This window comes from Aulonocara stuartgranti (genome assembly GCF_965226115.1).
Source record: "Aulonocara stuartgranti genome assembly, chromosome: 9".
Classification (NCBI taxonomy): Eukaryota; Metazoa; Chordata; class Actinopteri; order Cichliformes; family Cichlidae; genus Aulonocara; species Aulonocara stuartgranti.
In genome coordinates this window covers 3,793,908-3,815,402 of record NC_138960.1, presented here as the reverse complement: position 1 = coordinate 3,815,402, position 21,495 = coordinate 3,793,908, and the positions used below count along the sequence as shown (strand labels likewise).

At 41.4% G+C, this 21,495-nt stretch overlaps 1 protein-coding gene across 1 annotated transcript in view; it reads right to left on the bottom strand.

Annotated features, from left to right (window-relative positions):
- LOC309714575 (uncharacterized protein) overlaps nt 1-21,495 on the bottom strand; it is a 79,433-nt gene that overhangs the window by 31,363 nt on the left and 26,575 nt on the right. Inside the window, exons 17-19 of the mRNA XM_082547119.1 lie at nt 21,146-21,199; nt 20,758-20,811; nt 1,447-1,500 (exon numbers count right to left, since the gene is read on the bottom strand). Of these exons, the coding sequence (XP_082403245.1) occupies nt 1,447-1,500; nt 20,758-20,811; nt 21,146-21,199 (162 nt within the window). The remainder of the gene's footprint in view (nt 1-1,446; nt 1,501-20,757; nt 20,812-21,145; nt 21,200-21,495) is intronic.

Below are 21,495 nucleotides of genomic sequence, written 5' to 3'. Positions count from 1 at the left end.
GGAAATGTAGCTGGGTAATTATGTCATTGGCATCGGTGAGCCACTGTCAATATGTGACATATTGACATCGCGTTTGAATTTGCGCTTGTTTTTTTGCTTTCACTTTGCAATCGCGCGAACTGTGTATAGAGAGCGACAGCACTGATTGGTGAGTGATGATAATTTGTGCACCAATTCCTCTGACATCGTCTTATCAATCGTTAGCTTACTATGCAAACATGACAAGTGAAATCTCCCACAGCTTAAACATGTGAGAGGTTGATCGCGCAGAGAATCGCTGAGCGTTATGTGAGTGCGGCAGGATATATATTTCACTACGATGACCTGGATGATTGAGAACCTTCACAGACAGATATATATTTTAGTTCTGCTGAGCCAAATAAGACAGGTCAGGGTGAAGAAGTGACAGCCAAAGAAAAGCTTACCGCAAAACGGAAAAGTTATGACAAATCAGACTATAAGGCAAAAAGAAAGTGCAGCTTTATGGTTTCATGGACAAAATAATTTCTGTGGCTGCAATATGACGAGCTAAATAACCAGGGCTGCACATAAGTGGTCCGCAGGTGCGCATTCGCTGTCAAAATAAAAAACACGCACAAGATAAGAAGTTGCAACGCGTGTTTGCGTACATAAGATTTTCTGGAGGAGGACAGACATTTGTTTAAAACTCTTAAAGATGTCGAAGAAGCTCCTTTAAGCAATTACTGTGATGTTCCTCCACCTCCAAAGAAATGTCAGGAGTCCGAACCACAAAAGAAGCAGGTATTCTCGGAAAAGTAGTTGCACCGTGACACCAAAGTATCAAACCGAACCGTGAATTTTGTGTATCGTTGCACCCCTAATATATATATATATACATATATATATATATATATGTATATATATATAATGCTGGAACACTTTTCTGACTCAGTTTGTGAGTGAAGCTCAAGGTATTTTCTGAAGCTGCGTCAAATCTAACCTTCAATTTGTTGTAAAAAATGATCGATTCTGTTGAGTTTAACTGATTCTTTTACACAAGAGTTTGTATCCAGGATGGACTGCTCGATGAGAAATATATTCAACATTAATCAATGAGATGCAGTAAATCTATTCGGTAAATAGATAAAAGACTTTTTATTGGGAGAAAGTGACTTCCACAATGAAGTGACTGCCCCCGTAAAATAGATGAGTAACCTGACTGCTCCCTGTTCAAGCACAGAGCTTTAAAACAGCTTTTACCATCTCCTGTTTCCTGGTGTGTGTGTGTGTGTGTGTGTGTGTGTGTGTGTGTGTGTGTGTTTACTAGCAGCGTTTAAAAGGCTGCAATTAATTTCAGCTCTGGTATTAATGTCCTGATTGCACTTTCCTTCAAAACTTTACGTGTCAGTTTAAAATCAACAACAGCACTGAGTTAACTGTTTATGTACAAATACATATTAATGCATGAAATCATTATCAACTCACCGGGGCACCTTGAGCTCCAGCAGCACCAGTTGGCCCAGTATCACCCTTCTCTCCCTGTGGACACAACAGACATGTCAGACATTAACTGGATACCGCCTCATCCTGAAGTCTACAGTCCTGACAAAAAATGCATCAAACTTGTAGCCTAAGCAAAAATAATGTATTCCAGCGCTTCCAGCCTGCAAACACAGGAGATATACTGTTTCACCTAAACATCAGGACTTCATAGCACCTGGAAAAATAACGTTGACGTGTAGAATCTGTGGAATCCCCATTTAAGAAGAGCAACCAGTCATGAAAGATGTCTGTCTAGCTTGCATCTTCATAAAAGTATCTGCTTTTGTATTTTATGTAAGCTCCACAAAGAGAAATTATATGTATCTGTGCCACTTGAGTGTGAGAGAACTGCTGGGAATTGTTATGTCGTGGTAGCGGCTCTGTATTGACGCACTTGTGCAGCGTGTCCTGTGGTGAGATCTCGCACTGAGCCCACTTCTTGTTAAAACAAAAATATAAGGCAACAAACAAACACATTTGTAAACCACAACACAACGTGCATATAAAGTTTTAGCCATCTGCAAGACAGCAAAGTCCTCCGAGACCACTCTATACCGTGTTTGTTGACTGTGTGGTATGTGAACTGGTTCCAGCGTGGACCGCTCTAATACACTGGCAACGGCAATGAACATGCGAAACAAGCTGTAAAATGTATTCTGGTGCTGCAGGCCAGTCATTTGTGAAGATTTGACGCTGCTTTGCCTGCTGAGCAAATGTATGAGAAAAGAATTTTTCAGATTTTTAAAAGAGCAAAAAAAAGATTATGAAACCCAAATATACTAAAAGCTTTTCTTCAGCCTTTGGTTCGATGTTATGAGTGTGTTTGAGTGCTTTGATGTTACTTGAATCCAGTGAACATCATATTAAAAACTGATGGTTTCCTCTTTCTCATACATATTCTCTTTTTTCCTGCACAATGTGTTTTGTTCATCTACACACAAAGATCTTACTGTAGGCCTTCTTCTTTTGAAATTGGTTACAAATAAACACTTTTATACAAGTGTGCACACTGTGTGTTTACTGTGTGAGACCAGTGCATGTGTTGGGGAGGGCTCCAGCAGTGGATTGGTGCTCTAATACAGGACAGTATGCAGAAACATAAACTGTATTTTGATGGTAGTTGTTCTCTTTTGTTCCACTGTTTCTGTCAGTGTGACTTTTTCTTCTTTGTATCCTGGGCTCGTGGTTTTGTTTCTTTCCTCTGTGGATTTCCTGTTGTGCATCTGCAGCACCTTTTGTTCACAAAGTAAGTTTTGCTAAAGATTTTTTTTAGGTTTCACTTGATAGAAAAAAATCTTAAACAGCAAAGGATAAACAAAAAGAGAAAATGATTGGCACCAACTATGTGAGTTTGAAAAATATGCACCTCCAGTCATGTTAAATAACAAAGCACCCTTCTTTAAACTTGTCACAACATAATAAGAAAAAGTAACCTGGCACTTGGCAGGTACAACCTCAGAAGAACTACAAAGTATGACATATTACTCCATGTCATTTTTTTCTCTGCCAAAAATTAGACCACAATGTGGAAGCGCTGTGTGAAAAACTAAGTACATTATAGAAATGAAGAAGCAGCCAGGTGCCTCTAACCAGATCAAATCAGCGAGGAGGACCACCTTTATAAAAGCACAAGTTTTGCTGTTTGCAGTATACAAAACAAAACCCCATACTGACGATTCGTCACGGCCCGAGACGTGTCACAGTAACGCGAAAGGTGCCCTTCCACATTACGAGACGTTCCGGATTCTTAATTGAAGCGCTTCCCGTTATTCACTTAGCAGCTTTCTATTACAGCCCTAACCCTAACCTTACATTTATAGATCCCTTCTAATACGCTCTCATGCCTCGGATCATATCGACGATTTGTCACATAGCGTCGGTATGTTGCATGTTGGGATGAGAACATGGGGAGAATTCAGGCATACCACAGAGGAAAGACAAGATGTTACTGTGGCTGCACGTCTGTCTGCGTGGGGATATAAGTCCATTTCCCAACAGTTTGATTTCCATCATTCGACAGCGAGAACGTGGCAAACATTCTTGACAGCTGCCAGTCTTCTCAGGAGTGGATGTTCCAGTAAATTCACCCCAAGGCCAGACTGTGCAATGCTTGGAAAAACTGCAACAAACCCAAGAGCAAACTGAAGCATGAGTGACCTTTTCAATAATACGTTAGCTATAAAGAAAAAGGATTTGATGTCAGCTGTCTGCTGCAGATGAAGAAAACAATGTGTCTGCATCATCCGAACAGTGAAAGAAGGGTGAGCACTTAAAGTGAGCCTGACAGTAAACTGCAGCGCTCGCACTTAATAATAGATGACCAACTAAAATCGTAAATGAAGCTAACAATAGCATTAGCATCCCCGGAGCAGCCTCAGTTGTCAGATTAGATTCTTGCTCTTGGAAATAAATTATAACATCTTCGAATATTTATACCGATAAGCCAAAACCTTCTGAGCATTTTGTAACGAGGGCCCGTTTCAAAGTCTGGGATATATTAGCTGAGGGGTCGGCTCAGAAGAAACGGGCAGGTGTAAAAACCAAAGTCATTTGGACAAGAGCCAAAGTGATATAGCCAGACGACTGAATCAGAGCATTTCAGAAGTGCTTGTGCGGTCAGCCTGACCCACAAAGGACACTGAGAGGTCTTGTAGAGTCAACAGATGTGTGACAACAGCAGCATGTTAACAACAGTGGAAATAATTTACTGTACAGCATTCACCGTAGCTCTTAGCTGAAACAGCTAACAAATATCTATCTTTTTTATACAGACCTTTAAAGGACAGTTGTATTACCTTAGTAACCAGCTGACCATCTAATCTAATTAAATAAATTACATTTATTTCTACAAAGAGCTGCACAGGCGCCTAAAAATCATTTCGAGGATGTTTTGCTATATTCCATCATATTTATGCAACCTTTATTCAACCTTCTCACATAGCACCTAATTGCTTGTTTGGTCCTAAAATATCTTTTCCTTTTCCAGTTACAAAGAAAGTCCTGTGCGGTAATGTTCGCTGACATATTAAGCCAGGCCTTCTTGTTAACCTCAGCTCAGCAGCGCCTAACTTCAGACCTGGGTACTCTGCGGGGCTTCAAGTATGACAGTTTGAGGTGTGAAACATTTCTCTCGTGTTCGAGCTCTGTGCTGAACACAGAGGTTACCGGGTCCCTAAGATACAGTATATTTTGAGTGCACGGTTATGAAAGTTGGCAGTGAGGAAACAACTGAATTAGCTCTCTGTTGCATCTGTTTTCTTTTGAAGTGTCTCGCCGCACTACGCACATAAACCCATAAGAGCAGCAGACCTCATAATTACACAGCCAAGACGCCCACCACAGCCCAATAAATGACAAGATGACATAAATCTCTGGGTGTCTAGAACAAGAGAAAATAGACAACACACAGAAGCTGGCCTGACACGGTCCTTTTATGTAAGCACACTAATCCGGCACTTCACCCTGCCTCCCGCTGTTAAAGACTGAAGAGCCAGTGACAAGTTGATATCTCTGAGCTAAACCGAACTTAGACACATAATATTTGTAGATTTGAAAGAAAAAGTCTGTAAGAGATAAAGGCAGCAAGCACAAGAATGTAAGAACACGCTGTGTCTGACCACATCTTTTTATAGGAGAGGATCACTGAGGGCTGGGGGTGGGTAGAAGCCCAAAACGTAGTGGTGATGTACTTCAAGCAACAACAAGAGCTGGTGAATGAATGAGGGAAAGATGTGACTGAAAAAGCAGATTTAAGTCTTGATTGGCCAGCTGATCTGCATGTCAAACATAACCAATGATCGTGAGCAGTTTGAGCATCTGACCAGCACCTTGGTACTGCTTCAAAGTACGGAGCATAACCAGATTACAGGCATTCTGGCCTGAAACTCCTTCTGAAATCCACTAGGAAGGCCTGGGAGGAGCAGCTAGAAACAGTTTACCTGGAGGGTCAACTACTGATCCTTTCTGTTAAAAGGTTCCAGTTGAAGTAATTTTATCTGATAAGGATTCCTCCTGACTTCCCTTTAGTGATTTCCTGAGCACATCCAACTGAATGGAGACCATGCAGCATAACCAGAAAATGCTGGTATGATTGCATATCCCGGGAATGCTCCGGGATCCCCCATGATGCTCTTGGGAAGCCTTTCATGTTGTATCAGATGTTCCCCTGCTGATGCATACAGTAGTAATAACAGATTTAGAGCTATCTGGATCTTTCTCCAAACCCTCAACCACCCGTCGTTGTACTGGAGAGAATTCAACAACGAGCAGCATCACCAGGTGCAGCTCATTGCTTGTTGGCTTTCCCTATCATACGTCTTACACTAAAAGGCAACTGTAGTTGTAAGGTAGCAGAGTGTATATGAAACTGTACTGACAATCTCTAAAAGTACAGGAATTTTCAAATCTGGACCAATAACAAAGCTAAAACTACTTGTATGGCCAGATACCAGTAGGTTAGCTAAGATAACAGTTCATCAGCTGTGTAGCTACAAACTGAAAAAACCCAAGAGTTGGGATGAATGATTAGTGGCTACTTTATTCCAGAAAGCATTTCCACTTGCATATTCTCAAAGTTGGTGGAGTCTAAATATTCTGTATAAGGGAAGCATCTCATTTTCCTTAAATGAATAAACAGCACCCATACTCCCCATATTTACCACAATTAATCACCTCATTAAACAGCTTAATGTGTGAGTTGCAACAGTTCGGTGTCGTTGAGGAGGTATTTAACTGTGTGGCAACATGTGAGGACTTCTTTCAGTCACACTGGGGTAGTGTAGTTTATTTCCTACAGACTTTGGTAACTGACTGTAGTAAAGTAAACACTGATTAGCAAGCTGCACGGCTATTTCCCACAAACACAGATACTTGTTTATTAGTGCTAAGTAGTGCAGCAAACTTAGCAAAACTGAAGCAGAAACTTCTTGGACAGTCTGTGAGATAATGTCATTAGAAATGCTCCAAAAGCCACCAACCCAGCCGAGGCTTCACTTATCTCATTCTGTCCGCTTGGATGAGGTATTCCTGCCAACTCCATGCAGCACTGCCTTTGATGTTGCTGGATAAGTAGCTCTCATACTTTAGCTAAAACTTGCTTCTTGTTACATTTTTTGCTTCACTCTGAGCTGCTGCCTGCTTTGCTCTGTGTGTAGGTGGAGGGACACACACACATACATCTTTGAGAGGATAATCACAGAGTATTCCAAATTTAGTCATAGCAAATAAGTGTCAGTCCTTTAACTGCATGTCAGCCCACTGCTTTTCATTCGGGCCCCCTGGTAACCTCTTTTTTTGATTAGGAAAACTAAACAAAAAAGTACCCTACATGCTGTTGGGATGCCTTTTCTTCTGAAGTGGATTTCCTCTGAAAATTGAGGTAGTTACTGAAGCTCCTGTCCCTCACAGCCACATTTTACACATATATGTGTGTGCGCGCACACACACACACACACATCAGGTGTTGCTATCCTAGTGGGGACATCTCATTGACATAATGCCCTAGCCGCTTACCCTAACCATCAAAAATGAATGCCTAACCCTGACTGTTACCCTAAACCTAACCATAACTTAATTGTAACCCTGACACTAAAACCACATTTTAAGTCTCAAAAATGCCTTTGCACTAGTGGGGACCGAGATTTTGGTCCCCAGAAGTATAGTAAACTTCCAATTTTTGGTCCCCGCAAAGATGTCTAAACAGGTACACACACACACACCTCCTCTTGCCAAACAGTAACTTTATGACCGCCTTGATGTGATGCATTTTGGGAATTGCTGGCATTAAAAAATAACACGGGTTAAATTATACAACGCAAAATACAAACAGGACATGGCAATAAGAATTCATATGTGTAATAGTCAGCCATATAGCCTTAAATAGAAGAATATAGATTTTATTGTAAGCAGCGCAGATACTCACAAACCCACTGAACTGACGAAAAGAGGAAATATTAATGAGAAGTATCTATCTGTGCTTCACAAATCATTTTTTTAAGTACAAACTATTTCAATCTGTGTTTTTAATTTTGACTAAAGTAGAAAATTATATCATGATAAAAGAGTATTTTGGATGAAATTTCTGATTTTCCTGTTATAGACAAAGAGCAGTTGATTTTACATATTCTCATATTAACTAACATTTTGTTACAGCTTTCTTATGTGTGTAATGCCCCAAATGCCCAGCTGACCATTTTCATTCTCAACCAAGGACCCTCAAGTGGCTCTATACACAGTGTTGGGAAGGTTACTTTTAAAATGTATTCCATTACAGATTACAAAATACATGCCCCAAAATGTATTCTGTAACGTATTCCGTTACAGATTCCCAACACATGCACTGTGATTTATCACTATTACTGAAGGTCAGCGGCTACAAACCGTAGTAAAGGGACCTCTGGCTAATATGGTGGGTTCGTGTCGGGCTTGTAGCCGAAAAATCGCTTTACTTTGTTGTGTGGGTCAACTTTTCTTGCGAGAGACAGAGAGAGGCGTTGAAAGGAACTTATTGTTTCAGAGGAAAACACGAACACAGTGTACAGTCGAGTCTTGACAGCTTACTTACAACTGGGCTCGTCAGGCTCTCTTCTTGGCTGAAGTGGTTATTATTATATTTACATGCTTCCAGCTCCCGTTTCTGCTTGATAACAACTCGTACTTTTCCTTTTTCTCCCTCCTCGCGCTCACAGACCCATAACGTGTATGGCAGTCCATTCTCCCTGCAACACGGACTACACTGCCCATGATGCTACATTCTTTAGAGCTATACCTGTAGCATTCTGCCTGTTAGCTTAGCACAACAACAACAACAAAAAGGCGCTCTCTCATGCAGGAAACACGCAGAGAGAGAGCGTCGCCCTGTAACCATGGCAACCGTAACGCTGCCGCCTGGAACAACAGAACGTAGCTGTCAAACAAAACCTAAACAGTCCTGACCCGCCACAACATGAAACAGGAAAGTACCGCAGTGTAATCCATTTATTTCAACAAAGTAACTGTATTCTAAATACCACCTTTTTAAACGGTAACTGTAACCGAATACAGTTACTCATATTTTGTATTTTAAATACGTAACGGCGGTACATGTATTCCGTTACTCCCCGACATGGTCTATACATCTGTTACTTGTGGGTAACAACTGATGATTTGTGGGCCTGTCAGCCTGAGGGAGAGGGAAACTCGAACTTATGCATGTACTTAAGAGGTCTCTGAACTCGCTTCCAAATTACAAGAAACAGAGTTAAAAATAAACCCAACCTAAATGCTACCGGCTTCCTTTTGATCTTTGTAAGTAGACGATTGTCATTTGTTGGCTCATTTAAGCAACATCATTTAAAGGATCCTGTGGTTTCGTTGGTCCCGAGAACATGCTTCTGCTAATATTATTAATGGGTTTTCAAATGTATATGGACAGCCTAGCCCCATTTGAAATCTCCCCATCCCTGTTTTCCAACAGATAATAGTTATACAGTTAGTAATTACAGGGCAGCACTGATTGGCATACAGTATCTTTATCTCTTTATCTCTCGTAACATGAAAACCTCACACAGCTGCATCTGAAATGTTATAATTTTGGGTGTAGAACACTCGGTATCTGGTAATAAGAGACCTACTGCCAGCACTGAGCTGATCATTTCTATCTGACTTCACTTGAGTGTGAAACATCAAATCCTAAACTCTTTGAAAGTGTGATGCTGAAAGATAGCAGCTTTATGAGTGTGATTAAAGGCCACAGTAGCAGCCTAAAGCCTTCTACAGTATATCTAACGTTAGGCATCATTAACATTCAATGGGGCTTCCACGGATCGGTGAAAATAAATTCTTTACAGCTGATGAGGGAGACCACCTCAGGCAGTGACCACACTGAGAGCTTTTTTACTGCTATACATCACTTTTTGTTAACTGCGTGGAAGTTGTTAGAACGGGGCTTTTACAGACTAAGAGCTAACTATTTATTCAGTAACGACTGTTCAGTTGTTCTCTGTGTATCTTTTTAAATGATGCTTCATGCTTTTCCATTAGACCGGCGTCCCCATTACAATGTTCTGTTTGGTTTTTCATTTTATCATCAGCAAGCAAACTAACATTTCTGAGGGTAGAAGCACGTACACCTAAAACTGATCAGGGGTGTCAGTCATCCTTTATATGAGCTACATGGTTGCTATTTGCAAAGGCAGGTGGAAACCTGAACGGGAAGGAGGCCAGACCAGGTGGAAACCAGTGCGGAAGTACGACAGCGCTATCCAACATGACACCTGAACAAATGTAGACCACAACACTCTATAGAAATCTTGGACCGCAGTTTATTGTCCAACATGAACCCCTGTGTGCTGAGGTCATGAGTCCCTCCCTGTGGCAGGAGAAAGGCTGCTTTGCTCAGCTGACTTGTTGTGTCAGACCTGAAAGGAAGCTCTGTCCATCTCACCTGTGGTTGTGCTCCAAAATAAATGTTCTCATCAGACCTCAACAAATATTAGAGAAAGACTCAATTGTGTACCCAAAATAATTTTAATAATTCCAGTTTGGTAAGAGGAGGAAGGAAAAAGAGATCAAGTCAAACATACACAGCGGTCAGAGGTTTCTGTGGTAATTTTTGGCTTGGAATGATTTTCCTTGAACTGCTCTATTTCCAGGGTGGGCTGGTTGTATAGCATGCATCTTTAACCATTTACAGAATGAATTTAATGTCTTTTATTTATTCTGCATTTTTTAACACACATCAGGTCAGAGTTAAACATACAGGCTCAAAGATGTACTTTGGTATTTGGTGTAATGTCCCTTAGCAAGTTGCAGCTCCGTCAGATGCTTTGATAGTGTCGACAACCTTGTGTCATGATTCTGCTTGGAAATTTGACCACTTTACTTAGTAATATTGGCAGAGTTCCTTTCAACTGATTGGCTTCCTAGCATGGACACGGCTTTTAAGCATATTCCATATTTCCAAGACGGCTGACGTCAGGGATTTGGGAAGGCCATTCCAGTAGCTTACTGTAAGTTTGGATGTGTGTTGGGGATTATTGTCCTGGTGGAACACTCAGTTGTGTCCAAATTTCAACCATCTATGGATTTGAGTTCCACTTCTGCATTATTCCATCAATTTTGTGCAACGTAGCACTGCAGCAAAACAGCCCCAGAGCATGATGCTGCCATCGCTACTTTCATCTAGGTTCATCTAATTCTTTGGACTTGATCATGAGGATGAGCAGTGAATAGAGCCAGGTCCTGCCGAGTCAAAGAACAATATAAAATATTTAACTCTACTTCTTCCAATATTTAAGTGAGAATATGTATCAGGGATGAAGAACAATATCCTTTCACAGTATTTCCAAATGTGAGCCTGTAAGTATTTTTATAAACCTCTGTGGATTACAGAAAATACAAATTAAATGTAAACTTGTGCAGGTTTTTTTAGGTTGTTAAAGATGTATTCATTCAACAATCAGTCCTTCAAAGTATGTTGGTATGTTGTGCTTCCTGGTAATCATTATGATGATCAGTCTTCCCTGACTTTGCTGCAAGAAACTGTATTTGTTTGTTAGGCTTCCTGCATCGGTGATGCAGCTCAAGTCACCAGTTTAGTTAATCTCAGCGGCTCTCTTTACTTCACTTTCTACTCAATTTACTTTACTTATAAATACTATAAATTAGGCATACAGAAATACATTATCTCAGAATTATACTTGGCGCCGGTGAGGTCGGCTGCCGTGCTGGATGCTCTGCCCTAACTTCTCCACTTTTTGCAGTTTTTCGTCACTTTTTGCTATATCTGCCATAATCTTGCATGGGCATCATGCAAAACACACAAATCCGCTACAGTAGAGACACTTTGGTTTCTATTGGTCTGCAATACACGAGCATTTCACCATGTTTAACTCCGGACCCAACCTGGCCAAAGGAGATCCTGAGAGAGAACAAAAGACGCGACCCTAAGCGACGGCCTCGAGGTAAAAGAGCCGGCATCAGGAATAGGCTACGGGCTCGCGCACACCGCGCACCCATGCCCAGTATCCTGCTAGCCAATGTTCAATCCATCGAGAACAAGCTTGATGACCTCAGAGCCAGAATCAAGTTCCAGAGAGACATTCGGGACTGCAACCTCCTCTGCTTCACCGAGACTTGGCTGAACCCAGCGATACCAGACCACGCCGTGCAGCCGACGGGGTTCTTTTCGGTTTACCGCATGGACAGGACAATGGAGTCGGGGAAGAAAAGAGGTGATGGAGTATGTTTGATGGTGAACAACAGATGGTGCGACAGCACAAACATCTCCCCACTCACACGCTCTTGCTCGCCCAATCTGGAGCTTTTGATCGTTAAGTGTCGCCCTTTCTATCTCCCTCGGGAATTCACTGCGGTCATTGCCTGCACTGTTTACATTCTGCCTCACGCGGACTCGGACACTGCCTTATGTGAGCTACATGAGGCTCTCACACATCAACAAACACTTCACCAAGATGCCGCACTCATTGTTATGGGAGATTTTAACAGAGTGAATCTCAAACGGACATTTCACAACCTTCACCAGCACATCAACTGCCCCACCCGGGGCACGAGGACATTAGACCACTGCTACACCCCGATCAAGAACTGTTACAAGGCTCAGCCCCTGCCGGCATTTGGAAATAGGACCATTCCGCCATCTTCCTCATGCCTGCTTACAAACAAAGGCTAAAGCAGCAACCACCAATCAGGAGGGAGGTCGCTCGCTGGACGGACCAATCGGTGGCCGCGCTGCAGGACGCACTGGATGACGCAGACTGGGACATGTTTCGGCGCAGCTCTGATGACATCAACATGTTTACGGAAGCGGTTGTGGGATTTATCGGGAAACTAGCGGACGACACAGCAGAAAGAACTATCATCCGAACGTTTCCCAACCAGAAGCCGTGGGTGGATAAAAACATCCGCGACGCTCTGAGATCACGCACCGCTGCCTGCAATGAAGGGCTCGTCTCCGGTAATATGGACCTATACAAGGCTGCGTCCTACAATGTGCGCAGCGCGGTCCGAAAGGCAAAGCGGAGCTACGGGGAAAAACTAGAGTCACAGCTACGACAGTGCGACTCTAGGAGCCTGTGGAAAGGACTGCGGACTATAACGGACTATAAACGACCAGCTTCTTCAATGATGAATGCCGACACTTCACTGGCTGATGAGCTGAACACGTTTTATGCTCGCTTCGACGCCGCAGCAATTAAAACAACAAACGGCTGCGCGCGCTCGGAGTGCACCAGTGAAGAAAATGCATTCGTCATCACAGAGCATGCCGTGAGGAACACCTTCAGGAGGGTGAACACCAGGAAGGCAGCAGGACCAGATGCAATCCCTGGCCGGGTCCTTAGAGCCTGCGCTGATCAACTAGCACCGGTGTTCACGGAGATCTTCAACCTCTCCCTGGCCCAAGCTGTGGTTCCCACGTGCTTCAAACAGTCCATTATTGTCCCTGTTCCAAAGAAACAACAGCCCGCTTGCCACAATGACTACCGTCCAGTAGCACTGACTTCAATTGTGATGAAGTGTTTTGAAAGACTGATGAGAGATCACATCACTTCTTCACTTCCTGCCACCATCGACTCACTTCAGTTTGCTTACCGGACTAATCGTTCCACAGACGATGCCATATCTCACCTGCTCCACACATCCCTGAGTCACCTGGACACTGGCAGAGGGAATTATGTTAGGATGCTGTTCGTGGACTACAGTTCAGCATTCAACACAATAATTCCCTCTAAGTTGACGGATCTAGGACTCAGCTCATCACTGTGTCAGTGGATCCTCAACTTCCTCACAGACAGACCCCAATCAGTGAGGGTAGGAAAACAAGTCTCCCCCTCCATCTCACTCAGCACTGGAGTGCCTCAGGGCTGTGTTTTAAGCCCCCTGCTGTACTCACTGTCAGAGATGGGCAGTAACGTTACTGTAATCTGATTACTTTTTTCAGGTAACGAATAAAGTAAGGGATTACTATTGCAAAAATGGTAATTAGATTACCGTTACTTTCCTGTAGGAACGCTGCGTTACTGCGTTACTAAAACCGTGATTTTTTGCGAGAATGTCTCACGACAGTGACGTAAGCGAGTGCGACGTTCGTGACAACAGCTGTGTGCAGATCAACAATGGATCATATATCGAGTGCGGGAGAGAGTATGAGCGTGCAGTGTTTAAAGCGTGGAAATACTGACCTTACACCGAAAAAAACCCCTAAACTTCTGAGCAAGCACCGAGTAGCTACGACGTAATGGGAAACTCACAGAGAAACTCGCGGATTCTTCAACTGACCGCGGCACACCTGCACCAGGGTAAACCTCCGCCTACCCAACTCCTGCTTTACAGGTGAAAATAGAGCAACAGGACCGCTGAGTCTTTGACTTTATTTATTTTCTGCTGTGTTTTACTTGCATCTATTTGAAAGACTGAGTGTAAACACAAAAAATATTTTATTTTATGTGCTGGAATGTGCAGAAAATAGGTTTAAATATTAACCCTTGGTAAAACCTCAAAATCCCATCCTTTCGTGAACCTCGGGACCAAAAATGGTCCCGCCCCAAAAGTGCTCTAAAAATGTTATATATCAATATTTTTTTCTACTTTAAATTAGTCAATCTTTTAAAACTACTTCTGCTTAAAATATCCATGTCAAGTTTTAATTATATTTTCATTGTTTTAACCCTTTAAATCCCAGTTTTATTACATGAGCGCCCTGTTTTTTTAGCCCCAAAAAACAAAAAACTTGAATATTTTCCAAAAAAAACATTTGAGGTAATATTCAATTGTTATTATAATTAGGCCTTTAGATGGACTAAAGATTGGCACCAAGAGTCATTTCGATCGCCTTTTATTTTTTTTCCAGGAGCGCATTTCATAAAATGCACACTATCGACCACGCCCAAAAAGTGCTATAAAAATATTAAATATTAATTTTTTTTTCACTTTAAATTGGTCAGTCTTTTAAAACTACTTCTCCCTGAAATATTCATATAAAGTTTTAATTATATTTTCGTTGTTTTAACCCTTTAAATTACAAAAAAACTAAAAAAAAAACTAAAAAACTAAATATTTTCCCAAAAAAACATTTGAAGTAATATTTGATTGTTATTATAATTAGGCCTTTAGATGGACTAAAGATTGGCACAAACAGTCATTTCGATCGCCTTTTATTTTTTTTTTCAGGACCAGAAAATGGTCTCCAGGCGGCAAATGCTTCTCCTCTAGCCCGGAATCGGTGCATGCTCCCGGGTTGACTCGCGACGATGACCGGGGCATGTTGCGTCGGACCCCTTTTTCCAACACACACATCCGGTACCACGTCACAACAAATACGTCATTTCCTGTTGATTAAAAAAAAAAAATCCAACCTCAAACGGTCCTGGGGCCGAAAATTGTCCCGCCCGATCAGCGGGCGAAGCCGCTGCAGCACGCCGGAAAAGAGGCGTCATTTCCCGCAGGTCTCTTTAAGCAGCCCGCTGTTTTCCAGCCCCGGGTCAAATGTGGAGCAAGGGCACCACCCGGTGGACAAATAAAAAAATTACAATTCTAAGGCCTCTTCTCCAAAACAAAAACGAAACCTAAGCCATCACCCAGATGTTAACGGTATAAATCCTGCAGTGAAAAATAGCGTTTATAAAGGGTTTCAATGGGGCACAAATCGGCCACGAGGTTCGATAGTGGATGTATGCCTTTTATTCAGCCATTTAAGCTCATTTAAAAAACTCAGACTGAAATTTCAAAATAAAATGGGAAAAAAATACATGTTAGAAAATTTGGCTATACTCCATTAAACACAGTGGAAATGGCGTGGAATTAAAAAACGCAAAGGCCACGAAATGGTCCCAGGTTCTACAGAGGGTTAAACTAATTTCTTCCAGTCAGAGAATGTTGCATATAATTAAATTTTTGCTTGATGCATAAAGTTAAAAGATTAAAACTAACAAAACAAGTTTAAAAAAGATACTTTTCCATTTGATTACATTTTGTATGATGGATTATGTAGAAAAAGTAGAATTGGGCTGAAAGATCTATCGCTTTATCACCTCTTCAGGTTGTAAATCATGTTTTTAAAAAGTAACTAAGTAACTAAGTAATTAATTAATTTCGAAAATAAGTAATCAGTAAAGTAACGGGATTACTTTTTGGGGGTAGTAATCGGTAATTAGTTACTGATTACTTTTTTCAAGTAACTTGACCAACACTGCTCACTGTACACTTATGACTGTGTAGCCACATCAGACAAAACCTCCATTGTCAAGTTTGCTGACGACACTGCTGTTGTGGGCCTGATCTCCGACAACATCGAGGCGGCCTACCTGAAGGAGATTAGGAACCTGGAGACCTGGTGCCAGGAGAATAACCTCCTCCTAAACATCAGCAAGACTAAGGAGCTGATCGTGGACTTCACTACAAAGCAGGCGAGGAATTACAAACCCCTCATCATCAGTGGCACGCCAGTGGACAGAGTGGACAGTTTCCGATACCTGGGTGTCCACATCACTCAGGACCTGTCATGGTCCTGTCACATCAACACCCTGGTTAAGAAAGCCCGTCAGCGTCTCTTCTTCCTCAGAAGACTTAGAGACTTCCATCTGCCACTGAAGGTGCTCAAGAACTTCTACTCCTGCACCATCGAGAGCGTCCTGACGGCAAACATCTGCACCTGGTTTGGGAACAGCACCAAGCAGGACAGACGAGATCTGCAAAGGGTGGTGCGCTCAGCCGAACGCATCATTCAATCAGAGCTCCCTGACCTGCTGTCCATCTACACCAAGCGGTGCAAGTCCAAAGCTAGGAAGATTATGATGGACCTCTCCCATCCCAACAATGGACTCTTCTCACTGTTGAGGTCTGGGAAGCGCCTCCGCTCCCTTAAGGCCAAAACAGAGAGAATGAGGAGGAGCTTCTTCCCCCAGGCTATTCGGGGCCTGAACCAGGTGTAGGACTGGACTCTCCCAAACACGTCACTATAAGACTGGACTCTCACACACGTCACCACACGCACCACCACACATTTCCTATAATCCTATAATTCCTATAATTTATAATCCTTATCTTTATAATCTCTTCTGCTATTTGCACATTCTTTACTGTAAATTCCTAAGTTAATTTGTAAATTTTGTAGTAAACTGTAAATTGTAAATATTGTAAAACTTTTCTTCTGTCATTTAATGGTCGGGCATTGTACAGCTACAAGCATTTCACCCCCATGTCATACTGTGTATGGTTGTGTGTGTGTGACAAATAAAATTTGAATTTGAATTTGATACTTAATCTCTTTAGGGTCGGGTAATGTTCCCATCTGTCCTTCATATGGAATGTAAACATGTTTGTCAGACACAAATGGAAATCTTAATAGAAGAGCTCTAAGATCAAAGTGCATGCAGTAAACTCTGTTTGAAAGGGAAGACGTTATCATTCCTGAAACGCTGCTCGTTTAGCACAAGACTACTACCACCATAATCCTTCTCCTAATGGTCCTAATGTCACCTAGTAGATGTTATGAGAAAATAGCATATGGATTTAAAGGGCCATTACTATCTATTAGAGATGGACCGATCCGATATTACGTATCGGTATCGGTCCGATACTGACCTAAATTACTGGATCGGATATCGGCGAGAAATAAAAAATGTAATCCGATCCATTAAATATCAAAAAAGCACCTCACAAAACTTGCGACATGGCGTAACTCGTCTCATAACCGTAGCACGTCGGAGCAGTGTGGTCACGTGATACAGCGGCTGTGTGTATTTGTAGTCTCGCTACCAAACCAGCATTTCATCTCCGAGGAAGTTATCCCAGAGAGAAGTAAAGCAAGTGTGTAAGTTCCTCTCTGAATGTTTGTAAAGCTTAACAACTGATATATGGAGCAAGTGCCTCTCTCTCTCTCTCTCTCTCTCTCTCTCTCTCCTGCCGCTTCAATCATGAAACTGCTTAACGATCAGCTGATCGGCTTTTCTGTCGCGACTCCGTCTCTCTTGTTTGTTTTTGGCCCACTTTGCACCAGAAAGAGGAAACCAGCGGCTGAACAACAGCAGCACGTTTAAGCTTGATCAGCTGTAGTTAGAATTTATTTATTATTACTTTCTACTCCAGGATCTTTTTCTACGTAGCTGACGGCTGTAACTGTGCAGGGGCGGATCTAGCAAAGTTTAGCCAGGGGGGCCGATAGGGCATGAACAGGGAAAAGGGGGCACAAAGACATACTTTTCTTTCTTATTCTCATTTAAAATGTCTAGCTTTTAATAAATAATTATCTGAATCTTACACCCAAAGTTTTAATCTGATGTTAAATATATAGAAGTCCATTACTGTATATAGTAACTGTTAAGTCTAATATACTAGTAAGCTATGTACTTTTTCCTTTGGGAAGATACCATCTGTGCAGTCTGCAATTCTGTTGAAGAAAGATGTTGAATCTATTTAATTATTCTTGAAAAAATAATTTATTTCTGTGCATTTTTTTTTCACACTGCATCAAATTAAAGTTGATTACATCGATTAAGCATCACAAAGTGGAGGGTGGAGGGGGGTTCCCTATTTTTTATTTTTTTTTGCTGGTAGTTTGCAACCCTATTAGTTAGGTTGCTTAATATTTCTGCTAAGTACTCTTTAAAATACCAGAATAGGGAGGATGGAGCAGGTTTAAGTTTATTAGATTGATCAGTGTTGCTGAACTATGAAATATTTTGGGCGCAGTGTACTTTTTACACACAGGTATAACAGAATAGCTTTAGTGCTGTTGTTTATTTAAACTTGACTATGAACTTGTACAAAATGCAGCAAGATATTAAAAAACAGTTTTATTGATTAAAAAACACTATATCGGATTCATATCGGTATCGGCAGATATCCAAATTCATGATATCGGTATTGGTATCGGACATAAAAAAGTGGTATCGTGCCATCTCTACTATCTATTCATATTTACATCCTGTTTTCCTTTATTTAATTCCTATCTAACAGCCTGGTCTCTGGTAATGATGCACAGCTGGAAATGTGTGCACTTACAAAGTAATTGTTTATTGTTTATTAAGTAATTGTTCAACAATCACCTTGATGCTGGACAGATTGCAGAGACTGCTTCTAGTCTGATGCTAAATTAAGCTAGTTAACGTGTGCCTTCATGACCAGATGACCAAAAATGCAGATACGTTCCACAGGGAGTGCTCTGGAGACAGTAGCAGCCACATGTTCCCACACATGGACACCAAATGTGTACCAGCATCCTCCACTTGGTAGAGAACACTTCCAGATCCTTGGAGAAAGTAGTTTGTTGTGATAGCAGGAACAGGCCCAAATTACTGAGCAGAGTGGCCGAGAGTCAGCGTGGAGTTCAGAGAAAACTCAAAATAGCAGTGTGCACACTTGTAGCTGGTGGGTGTGGACACACGCTTGCAGATGTGTGCATTTGCTCTTTCATTTAGCCACAGCCAGCTTGCCACAGGAGAACATCCCATGTAGTGTGTGGCTGTAGCCCACTACTAGTGTTAATTAACTGACAGAAATGGTGGTGGATAAGATTATAACAACATGCAGCCCGACTCTATGACTCATATCAGAGCAGCGAGAAATAAAATCTGTCAAAGAGATTTGTTTACAAAATTAATTCATGGACTTTTTAAGTTACAGGTATTTCTTTCTTTATGGCCCTTTATTTTTACCCTGCATGAGCTTCCATTTGGTCAAATTACTCCCATTAGGAGCATGCTGAAATAGCTATTAGCAGATCCTCTCTAATGCAGCCCATGGATTTATGGACGACTGTCGCTGGATTACTTTTCTAGGCCGCTAAAGAAAACTTGTAAATGTGCTGAGTCTTAGGTGGGGCCTAATGTCCTTTTTTAGTTTTTTATATAAGAGTTTACCTTTATTTGTTTGTCCTGTCAAATGTACATATCTATCAGTAAAGTTTAAAATTACCAGGGAGCACAGGGAGTATCTTATTCCCTGCCTCCCATATAAAATATTTATCCCACCCAGATGGATCTTTATAAACTATTTCGCTTTCCAGAAGACAAAAAAGTAAGTAGGAAGTTGAATATCTTTATGTCTTTCTGCCAACTTTGCAGTTTTAAAACCTTTTAGGTTTTTTCAAGTCTGAGACCACAGCATGCTTTGCATTAACTTACGCTAAGACAATAAAGCTGCTTTAAAGTCTTCTTTTGTTTAATATGTTTGCGCTTCTCAGTTGTTTTATGATCTCGTCTATACAAGCTTAAATTCTAATTCAAATTTAGCTGTGGTACATTATCCACATTCAACTCTTAAATCTAATTCCTTGACAGAACAGGATCATTCATGAAATGAAAAGGCTAGCCCACCGTCTGCTACTACTGTAGTAATGCTGTCACCTAATCTTACAATCACTTATGCTACATAGCCAAGTTACAGCTAGCTAGCTAAACTCCACACTAACATTAGTTTTATCAATGTGCAATTAATGACATCATAAATGTTATTACACATATAGCAAATAAACATGTTTACATTTAAATTTCTGATTTCTGTTAAAATGTGTCAAGAGGAAGATGAGAAAGACCTGGGCTACAAATACAGCAAAGCTCAGTGAGGCTATAAAGTAACCGCTCAGCAGCGACACAGGCTGACTGTCTCCAGGCCACGGCACACTGAAAGAGTCATTTGTGATAAAGGAGTCCCAAAAAAGTACTCAGAGTGTAATTGTCATCATTACCTTTGTTAAATGAATTATGAAAAAACATTTCACAATATTTAAATGTCTTTGAGATGCACTGGTACTATTGCAAAGTTTAAACGAGGGCAGCTTACACAGAGGTCGGAAATGTTTTTAACATTTAATGTCCTGCTCAGTTCTGCTATCAGTCAGCGTCTGAACTGTCACATAAAGTAAATGGCAGCCACTTGCTGGCATTCATTGCCTTCAGTTTCAGTATGAATATCCATAAAGACAAACGTGCAGCTTTGTAAGATCAGCTTAAAGGAGGTTCGTTCTACAAAACCACTGCTTTGCCAAACAAACTGTCCTGTATGCAGAGTGTGGTGCTTCCCAACACTTTTGTGATGAAGCTGCAGACAGATGCTGGACCACAAATGCCACTGTGGTCAAATCAAATCGAGCTGTTCAGACAGCTTACAGAAACACTGGCAGCTGTTAACAGCAGCACACATGTTAATTGTAACAGAAATATTCTCTATAGTGTTGGCACGAGATGTTGACAATCACAGAGTGCAATGTTTGCAACGTGAAGCGGACTTGATGTCTCAGAAACTACAGTCTGCACTGACCTTTGGTCCCAGCGCGCCAACCAGTCCGACACGGCCTGGAGCTCCAGGCTCCCCCTAGGAGGATGAAAAATTCTGTGAGGCAATATGAAACAACAGGGTCCTGGAAATGGTACAGAAGGTGGAAGAAATCCCATCCACAAGCAAACTCGTCTCTTCACTACTGTTCAATTAGGAGAAGAAATAATATCATATAAACACATTCAAGATATTTTTGATTTGTTACATTTTGAAATACTTTTGCTTGCCGTGTTTAAACTGCTTTTAACTTATCATAGCTTTCTTATCGAGTGTTTTGGAATAATCTGATGATCTCGTGACCTCAGACAGAGCCCTACATTTGAAAGGTTTAGCATCCTATGAGCATCAGCTAACTCCCTCTAGAGCTTACCATCGGCCCAGCTTCTCCTGGAGGTCCTGGCTCTCCTCTCTCACCAGGGAGACCCTGCACATGAAGAATGTTGCTAACATTCAAATGTGATCACTTTTAAATAATAACTTCACCATCTTTTAATTTTAATTCTGTTGGTTGACATAGAAAATGTTTCTCTAGAGTTTCAAACTCACATTAACAGCAAAGTTTTGTTATTGTGCAGGAAAATTTGTTAGAAACAAATTAAATTCAACAGGATGATCATGGTGAATGTTTTAAATGTCCGTGCTAAATGTGGCAGCATTTAAAGACTCGTGTCTTGAACCTGAACTTTTTCGAACATTTATTTCTTACAATTTAGGAGATTT